This window comes from Vicugna pacos, unplaced genomic scaffold, assembly GCF_048564905.1.
Source record: "Vicugna pacos unplaced genomic scaffold, VicPac4 scaffold_20, whole genome shotgun sequence".
Lineage (NCBI taxonomy): Eukaryota > Metazoa > Chordata > Mammalia > Artiodactyla > Camelidae > Vicugna > Vicugna pacos.
The window spans coordinates 70162239-70172205 of NW_027328741.1; the positions used below are offsets into that span (position 1 = coordinate 70162239).

Genomic DNA, 9967 nt, shown 5'->3' on the forward strand with positions numbered 1-9967 from the left:
TGCACTTAGTACACTTTGGCAGAGCTACTTGCCTTTGTTATAGGCTTCTTACATTTCTTCTCTACGTAGCCTAGAATATGGCATTCCTTCATCCTGTTGGAAGACATACAAGTCTACATCACGGACTAGGAATCCATTTGATTCCAAATCGGCATTAGTGTTAGGTCACGATATGCTCTTATGAATCAAAATTTACGAATATGAATGCACGCTTCTGATTTCCGAATACAAGTGTGCTGAGTACATGCAAGCCACGATACTGGGTCGATGCGTTCTGAATGACCCTTGACCTCACCTTGAGTATTTTCTTTTGAATAATCATGGTTCCCTTTGTATATGTCAGCCAACCATACCATTTTGGTGCTTGTTTGTTGGTTTGATTCTTTGTTGGTCTTCTTCTCGCTTGTTTTGCAAACACGTCAGGCCATGCATCTCTCCTTTCGCTTCAAACAGAGTCAAATAAGCTGATTCACTTAAGAGAGTGCTTCCAATCACCTATGGTTTCCTGCTTCCCTCTCCCATCTTTAGGGTTTTGATGTCCTCCTTAAGTTCTTCTTCTTTCTTCTCTGCCACACATGCTCTTCTTGCATTTCCAATAATGGTTTCTTCTTTCCATTCCATCTTGCTGCTTTTCTATTCAGGGGAGTTTTCTCAACCTTTCTTTTAGAAAAACTTTTGAACTGCTGAATTCTTTTAAGATTTGCCGGTCTGTAGAATTCTCTAGCTCTGCCGTTATTTGAAATGGTGTTCATGTGGCATAGGCTACCCTAGGTGGCAGCATTTGGCCATTCAGGATATGGTCTGTGTCCTGGCACTCCTCCCTGTCCTGCAATATTGCTGCCGAGATATCAGCTGAAACCCCTCTGGAGGTTTCCTTGTGACTATGTTGTTTCCTCCAGGTGCATTTTAAATCACTCGGATATTCGTGAACTTTGTTGATTTGAATCATACAGCTGCTGATAGGTCTATTGGGATTCCACCTCCTTCGGATGCTGTGTAATTCCTGAATTCGCATAGATGATTCTTTCTTGGCTTTCAGCAAGTTTCAGTCTGATTTTTCTACAGATAAATTTTCAGACATTTTTTGTTTCTTTATCTCTTGCTTTTCCATCTGGGACTCATGATTTCTATTCTTTCATGCCCTGTCTTAACCCAGGGTTCAACTGCAATGTTTTCATTTGTTTGCACTTGCTTTCCTATGTCTGCTTCTGACCGAGGGATTTCTGTTCCCCTGTCTTCACAGTCATTCACGCGTCCCTCTGCATTATCTAGTCTGCTAAGGACTGAATTTTAGCCCTGATATTATCACATCCATTGAGTTTTCTGATATTTTTTGGCTCGTCTTTAGACTTTCTCTTCCCCTTTTCTGGTGTTCTCCCTTTGGTGATTCTTAGACACTGTTGTTCTTCAGTGTTTTCCTGACCACCATTTTCAACACTTGGTCTGGATAGCGTTTTGCCGTCTAGTTGTTTGAAAGCTTATCTTTTGGGCCTTCAATATCTTTGGAACTGAAAACGGTACTTCTGTTTCTTTTACTGTACTTCTTCATCTCTACTGGTCAGGTAATATCAGATATCTAATGTAGACTTCTAGGGCTTTGTTAAGTGAAAATTTTAGACCCTTTGCTCTACGCAGTTCCATGGGATATCTGTGAGGACAATTTCTCCCAGACATTGATGCCATATCCTGTTCCTGTGTGTGTTGTCCTGTATTTCTCCAATTGCTGGTGTTGCATTTGCTGTGATAAACAACCCATACTATTTCGAGTAGCATAACTTCATTTTGATTACGCTTATCTCACAATTCTGAAAGTGCGCAGGACACTTCCTCTTGTGGAAATGAAGCTTCTAAAGGTTCTCAGCTCTGCATTCTGCTCTATGTCAATTTTGAGTGTTTCCAAAACAGCAAACTGAGAGTGCGCTTGTGCTTTGTAGTGCCACGGGAATGTCCCAATGAAAGCAGTTCTTCCCAGAGCTTCTCTGTCTACTGACACAACAGTGGAAGCATATCTATGGATGTCACACATCAGGGCCTGCTGGAATGATCCCGCAGACCTGCATTGGCGTCCTCTGTGCCGTACCGTGCCGGTGCCATCCAAAATGTAGCATCCGCTTTTGGGAGATAATGGTGAAGGTAATGCTTCCTCTTCTCACGCTGTGGACTTGGACCACTCTTCCTTGTCCTCTCATCCTAGTGGAACGGGTGCACGAAGGCAACTGCAGAGCTGTTGCGCATCCTGTGCCTCAAACCAAACCATAATCCCAGCCCAGGTTACGAATGTAGCAGATCCTAAGGCTTTTCATTCTGACTTCAAACCCAAGGCCCCCTGGATCCCTCAGACCAGATGCACGATAGCTCTAATTCAGCCCCACACGTGCTCTATTGGAAAATGCCCAATTGGTCCCTGGTCTTGCAGATGCACTGGATGTGGCCATGGGACATATCGGTAATCTCAACCGCGTGACCAGTGTGGTTGCTTTAGCATTGGTACACAGTTCGGCTTGCTCTCTTGATTCGACCCACCACATCCCACAACGCACTCCAGATCCCTGAGACTCAGCGTGTGCCATCATCCGTAGCCCTATCCCTCACTGACCGTTGCCTCTGCTACCTCAAATTTGGCAGATCGGATCTTGGTCTCAGAATCAACTGTGGGGATATTTTGCGCTGGTTTCTTTGAGTTCTGTCAGCCAAGCATCTGCTGTGCACTCTTGTAAATCTCAGCACATCACCTTCAATCCCATGTCTCCTGTCCGCTTGAGAGTGTGCGTCCAAGTTAACAGAGTTTCACCCTTGTTGCTCCATCACCAGCGGTCAGACCCTGCACTGGTTTCCATTCCCTGCATTGCCTTCTCCTGCTTCCAGGTGTTCTGAGGCCTCATCCTGTCTTTGGTAGTAACAGACCTCTCTTCGGCAAGTGTCCTATGCAAGGGCTGGGTGAGTGGATGTTTCCATTGCTCTGTACATGGGAGCGAGTGAGTGCAGGTTGCACTTCTTCTCTGCCAACTGGGCATCGATGAATCAACACTATCCAGATACATTTCACAGAAATGTGATATTTGCTTAGCTCTTGGTTTCTATACAGCCGTGGTGGGAGGGATTGTCCAAAGACAATTGTTTTGACATTATGTTGATATCTCATTTGCACCCTTTAAGAATTTTAACAGAATTCATTTACATGTTTTGGGAGTTATACGAAAATGAAGTTATTTTTTGAAACACACTAAATCGACCTAGAAGCCAGACTTGTCAATTTTGGTAACATTTTGTCAGCTCTACGGAAAACCTAGACAGATAGAATGCAAACTAGCAGTCCAAACTGTTAAAGGGGTCATGTCAGCTCTTTACAGTTGAAGCCTCCGAAACCAACAGGAACCATGAAATAACTATTGGAAACAGGAAGTAACCCCCAACCTTGGATACACTTGTGCATGTGGTGCCCTTTACTCCCAATGACACCTACTGGCCAATGTTGGCATTTCAAGGGGTAACATCCCTCTCTAGGAAAATACAAGAGGAAAGAAACCAAATATATACATTTAGGTTTGAATCTAAAAGCACCTAGAGGCATTATAGCTAGGAGAACCCTGCTGCAGTTATGCTAGTCTATTGAGAACCAGGTGTTCTTCTATCAGTGATGAGAACGCTTAATCATCCGATCATGTTGGGTAAAGCCATTTAACGCAACCAAGTCTGCACCCCCATGATATAGTGCCCCCGGGGGCTTGACTCAAGTGAAAAGCGATCCACAAAAGCTGTGACTTTCATGTCATTGGCGACTTTTACAGTACAGTTCACTTTCTGACTTATACTATTTACCTACAATGTCTTGAAAAACTGAGGCCTACTACAGATTCAAGTTCAGTCAATGATTCCCCTCACTTACCACACTCCCTTCACCCCAGGGAAGACATAAACACAACATTTGCTGAATCTAGCGGAAGGCCATCGTTTCTAGGTGTGAGCTAAGTATTCAATTCCTATCTATTTCAGCCGAGACTATTTGACCTTTAGGGAGTTCACTGTTGTTCACAGAGTGTGAAGCTGGAGGAACTCTGATTCTAGGAGGGGCTTGCTCTTCTCGTAATGGCTTCCTTGCAGCTCAGGTACTGATCCTTCAAAATGGATGCCTGAGTGGAGGGGAGGGAAGGGCAAGTGCTTGCTAGCTAGGCCCAAACCAGGGAAAAGGCTTACCTGGGCTTGGTGAATTTTGGTCAGAATGGCTTGGGAATGCCCCTTGGGACGTGTGGATTCTCACGACCTCTTCCAAGAACAGGAGCGTTTTGATCATCTCTGCCATCTCTTCTCTTTCAGACGTCAGGGACCTTGGACCCGTTCTTGGAGAAGAGAATTGAGGAACTTCCTCAAGTCCACGTTGGCACTCCGTATGATTCTGCAAGGATCAGCGAGGTCCAATATGTCTCATGAATGTCTTTTGAGCCTGGTATCCTCTACAGCTGTCTCCACGCCAGTATTCTCCATGGTAGCAGAACATCTCTCATCAATGTGTTCGCATCTCTCCTCAATCCGTGCAGCCAGCTTTTCGGCCAGCTTCTCTTCGTGTCTCCCATTAAGTCGACTTCACCAGGACTCGGCAAGTCGGAAAGTACCTCGGAGCCTCACCAGTAAGCTGATAACAGGCAGATCTTCCACTGTCTGCCCTTTCAGGTTCTGGAAACTGACCTGTGAACTCAGGTCTTTGGGCAGCAGCAGTATCTCGAACTTACACAGCTTCCCGGACCAAACACCTAAGCCAAGCTCCACAGACGGCGGCAGCCCCTCCATCACACTGATCCACCCACAGAACTCTGCCCGGTTACCTAGGATCCAACAGCCACAACAAGCCTCGCGGTGCACACCAACATTCCACCTGGAATCCAACCAGTATCTGCCATCCCCAATGGCTGCTGCATCTTGTCAGTCTTATGGGAGGGGCTGCATCCGACCAGAGGTTCCTAAGGTAAATGTGATTCTACCCACTAGCGTCCCATGGGCCTTTCTTCTTCCCTCGTTCCTTTGGTTCAGTTCTGTATGCACAGTACCAATGGAGGGAAGTGTGTCCCTTTTCAGTTGATGCTTTCACACGTCTTTAAACTTTCTAACAGTTCACAGTACACAGAGACCCACGAAAGGAGACTTATGTTCCTATAATATCCGTACACCCGGAATACATATGCGTCGCCTGATTTCTGCTGAAACACCCGCACTCTCAGGACATGGATCCATTTGTTTCATGGGGGCTGAAATTCCAAGAAATGAAACCAACCCCAATGTGCACTTTACTGTCTGGCTCTTTTGCTCTCAGTACACTTTGGCAGAGCTACTTGCCTTTGTTATAGGCTTCTTACATTTCTTCTCTACGTAGCGTAGAATATGGCATTCCTTCATCCTGTTGGAAGACATACAAGTCTACATCACGGACTAGGAATCCATTTGATTCCAAATCAGCATTTGGGTTAGGTCACGATATGCTCTTATGAATCAATATTTACGAATATGAATGCACGCCTCTGATTTCCGAATACAAGTGTGCTGATAACATGCAAGCCGCGATACTGGGTCGATGCTTGCTGAAGGATCCTTGACATCACCTTGAGTATTTTCTTTTGAAGAATCATGGTTCCCTTGGTATATGTCAGCCAACCGTACCCGTTTGGTGCTTGTTTGTTGGTTTGATTATTTGTTGGTCTGCTTCTCGCTTGTTTTGCAAACACGTCAGGCCATGCATCTCTCCTTTCGCTTCAAACAGAGAGTCAAATAAGCTGATTCACTTAAGAGAGTGCTTCCAATCACCTATGATTTCCTGCTTCCCTCTCCCATCTTTAGGGTTTTGATGTCCTCCTTGCCTTCTTCTTGTTTCTTCTTTGCCACTCATGCTCTTCTTGCATTTCCAATAATGGTTTTCTTCTTTCCATTTCCTCTTGCTGCTTTTCTATTCAGGGGAGTATTGTCAACCTTTCTTTTAGAAGAAGTTTTGAACTGCTGAATTCTTTTAAGGTTTGCCGGTCTGTGGAATTGTCTAGCTCTGCCGTTATTAGAAGTGGTGGTCATGTGGCATAGGCTACCCTAGATGGCAGCATTTGGCCATTCAGGATATGGTCTGTGTCCTGGCACTCCTCCCTGTCCTGCAATATTGCTGCCGAGATATCAGCTGAAACCCCTGGGGGGTTCCCTTGTGACTATGTTGTTTCCTCCAGGTGCATTTAAATCACTGGGATATTCGTGAACTTTGTTGATTTGAATCATACAGCTGCTGGTAGGTCTATTGGGATTCCACCTCCTTTGGACGCTGTGTACTTACTGAATTCGCATAGATGATTCTTTCTTGGCTTTCAGCAAGTTTCAGTCTGATTTATCTACAGATTAATTTTCAGATATTTTTTGTTTCTTTATCTCTTCTTTTTCCATCTGGGACTCTTAAGAATTTTAGTCTTTCATGCCCTGTCCTAACCCAGGGTTCAACAGCAATGTTTTCATTGTTTTGCACTTGCTTTCCTATGTCTGATTCTGACCGAGGGATTTCTGTTCCCCTGTCTTCACAGTCATTCACGTGTCCCTCTGCATTATCTAGTCTGCTAAGGACTGAATTTTAGCCCTGATATTATCACATCCATTGAGTTTTCTGATATTTTTTGGCTCGTCTGTAGACTTTCTCTTCCCCTTTTCTGGTATTTTGCCTTTGGTGATTCTGAGACACTGTTGTTCTTCAGTGTTTTCCTGACCACCATTTTCAACACTTGGTCTGGATAGCGTTTTGCCGTCTAGTTGTTTGAAAGCTTATCTTTTGGGCCTTCAATATCTTTGGAACTGAAAATGGTACTTCCTGTTTCTTTTACTGTACTTCTTCATCTCTACTGGTCAGGTAATATCAGATATCTAATGTAGACTTCTAGGGCTTTGTTAAGTGAAAATTTTAGACTCTTGGCTATACGCAATTCCATGGGATTTCTGTGAGGACAATTTCTCCTAGACATTGATGCCATATCCTGTTCCTGTGTGTGTTGTCCTGTATATCTCCAATTGCTGGTGTTGCATTTGTTGTGATAAACAACCCATACTATTTCGAGAAGCATAACTTCATTTTGATTACGCTTATCTCACAATTCTGAAAGTGCGCAGGACACTTCCTCTTGTGGAAATGAAGCTTCTAAAGGTTCTCAGCTCTGCATTCTGCTCTATGTCATTTTGGAGTGTTTCCCAAACAGCCAACTGAGACTGCGCATGTGCTTTGTAGTGCCACGGGAATGTCCCAATGAAAGCAGTACTTCCCAGAGCTTCTCTGTCTACTGACACAAGAGTGGAAGCATATCTATGGATGTCACACATCAGGGCCTGCTGGAATGATCCCGCAGACCTGCATTGGCGTCCTCTGTGCCGTACCGTGCCGGTGCCATCCAAAAAGTAGCATCCGCTTTTGGGAGATAATGGTGAAGGTAATGCTTCTTCTTCTCACGCTGTGGAGTTGGACCACACTTCCTTGTCCTCTCATCCTAGTGGCACGGGTGCACGAAGGCAACCGCAGAGCCGTTGCGCATCCTGTGCCTCAAACCAAACCATAATCCCAGCCCAGGTTACGAATGTAGCAGATCCTAAGGCTTTTCATTCTGATTTATAACCCAAGGCCCCCTGGATCCCTCAGACCAGATGCACGATAGCTCTGATTCAGCCCCACACGTGCTCTATTGCCAAAATGCCCAATTGGTCCCTGGTCCTGCAGATGCACTGGGTGTGGCCATTGGACATATCGGTAATCTCAACCGTGTGACCAGTGTGGTTGCTTTAGCATTGGTACACAGTTCGGCTTGCTCTCTTGATTCGACCCACCACATCCCACAACGCACTCCAGATCCCTGAGACTCAGCGTGTGCCATCATCCGTAGCCCTATCCCTCACTGACCGTTGCCTCTGCTACCTCAAATTTGGCAGATCGGATCTTGGTCTCAGAATCAACTGTGGGGATATTTTGCGCTGGTTTCTTTGAGTTCTGTCAGGCAAGCATCTGCTGTGCACTCTTGTAAATCTCAGCACATCACCTTCAATCCCATGTCTCCTGTCCGCTTGAGAGTGTGCGTCCAAGTTAACAGAGTTTCACCCTTGTTGCTCCATCACCAGGGGTCAGACCCTGCACTGGTTTCCATTCCCTGCATTGCCTTCTCCTGCTTTCAGGTGTTCTGAGGCCTCATCCTGTCTTTGGTAGTAACAGACCTCTCTTTGGCAAGTGTCCTGTGCAAGGGCTGGATGAGTGGATGTTTCCATTGCTCTTACATGAGAGCGAGTGAGTGCAGGTTGCACTTCTTCTCTGCCAACTGGGCATCGATGAATCAACACTATCCAGATACATTTCACAGAAATGTGATATTTGCTTAGCTCTTGGTTTCTATACAGCCGTGGTGGGAAGGATTGTCCGAAGACAATTGTTTTGACATTATGTTGATATCTCATTTGCACCCTTTAAGAATTTTAACAGAATTCATTTACATGTTTTGGGAGTTATACGAAAATGAAGTTATTTTTTGAAACACACTAAATCGACCTAGAAGCCAGACTTGTCAATTTTGGTAACATTTTGTCAGCTCTACGGAAAACCTAGACAGATAGAATGCAAACTAGCAGTCCAAACTGTTAAAGGGGTCATGTCAGCTCTTTACGGTTGAAGCCTCCGAAACCAACAGGAACCATGAAATAACTATTGGAAACAGGAAGTAACCCCCAACCTTGGATACACTTGTGCATGTGGTGCCCTTTACTCCCAATGACACCTACTGGCCAATGTTGGCATTTCAAGGGGTAACACCCCTCTCTAGGAAAATACAAGAGGAAACAAACCAAATATATACATTTAGGTTTGAATCTAAAAGCACCTAGAGGCATTATAGCTAGGAGAACCCTGCTGCAGTTATGCTAGTCTATTGAGAACCAGGTGTTCTTCTATCAGTGATGAGAACGCTTAATCATCCGATCATGTTGGGTAAAGCCATTTAACGCAACCAAGTCTGCACCCCCATGATATAGTGCCCCTGGGGGCTTGACTCAAGAGAAAAGCGATCCACAAAAGCTGTGACTTTAATGTCATTGGCGACTTTTACAGTACAGTTCACTTTCTGACTTATACTATTTACCTACACTGTCTTGAAAAACTGAGGCCTACTACAGATTCAAGTTCAGTCAATGATTCCCCTCACTTACCACACTCCCTTCACCCCAGGGAAGACATAAACACAACATTTGCTGAATCTAGCGGAAGGCCATCGTTTCTAGGTGTGAGCTAACTATTCAATTCCTATCTATTTCAGCCGAGACTCTTTGACCTTTAAGGAGTTCACTGTTGTTCACAGAGTGTGAAGCTGGGGGAACTCTGATTCTAGGAGGGGCTTGCTCTTCTCGTAATGGCTTCCTTGCAGCTCAGGTACTGATCCTTCAAAATGGATGCCTGAGTGGAGGGGAGGGAAGGGCAAGTGCTTGCTAGCTAGGCCCAAACCTGGGAAAAGGCTTACCTGGGCTTGGTGAATTTTGGTCTGAATGGCTTGGGAATGCCCCTTGGGACGTGTGGATTCTCACGACCTCTTCCAAGAACAGGAGCGTTTTGATCATCTCTGCCATCTCTTCTCTTTCAGACGTCAGGGACCTTGGACCCGTTCTTGGAGAAGGGAATTGAGGAACTTCCTCAAGTCCACGTTGGCACTCCGTATGTTTCTGCAAGGATCAGCGAGGTCCAATATGTCTCATGAATGTCTTTTGAGCCTGGTATCCTCTACAGCTGTCTCCACGCCAGTATTCTCCATGGTAGCAGAACAACTCTCATCAATGTGTTGGTATCTCTCCTCAATTCGTGCAGCCAGCTTTTCGGCCAGCTTCTCTTCGTGTCTCCCATAAAGTCGACTTCACCAGGACTGGGCAAGTCTGAAAGTACCTCGGAGCCTCACCAGTAAGCTGATGACAGGCAGATCTTCCACTGTCTGCCCTTTCA

General features: G+C 45.3%; 1 protein-coding gene across 1 annotated transcript; it reads left to right on the forward strand.

The window, feature by feature from the left end:
• The first annotated feature begins 3993 nt into the window (after positions 1-3993).
• Positions 3994-9728, forward strand: LOC140693690 (uncharacterized). Its single transcript, XM_072957397.1, has 3 exons — positions 3994-4106; positions 4315-4960; positions 9615-9728. Exons 1-3 carry the CDS (start codon positions 4087-4089, stop codon positions 9726-9728), a joined length of 780 nt encoding a protein of 259 aa, XP_072813498.1. The 5' UTR covers positions 3994-4086.
• Positions 9729-9967: the final 239 nt, after the last annotated feature.

What these genes read in the sequence shown, in the direction of transcription:
- LOC140693690 (XM_072957397.1), top strand. Translation starts at nt 4,087, where the DNA reads ATGGCTTCCTTGCAGCTCAG. An exon ending in ATGGCTTCCTTGCAGCTCAG is followed by an intron (nt 4,107 to 4,314) that starts GTACTGATCCTT and finishes CTTCTCTTTCAG; the next exon opens with ACGTCAGGGACCTTGGACCC. An exon ending in TCCGACCAGAGGTTCCTAAG is followed by an intron (nt 4,961 to 9,614) that starts GTAAATGTGATT and finishes CTTCTCTTTCAG; the next exon opens with ACGTCAGGGACCTTGGACCC.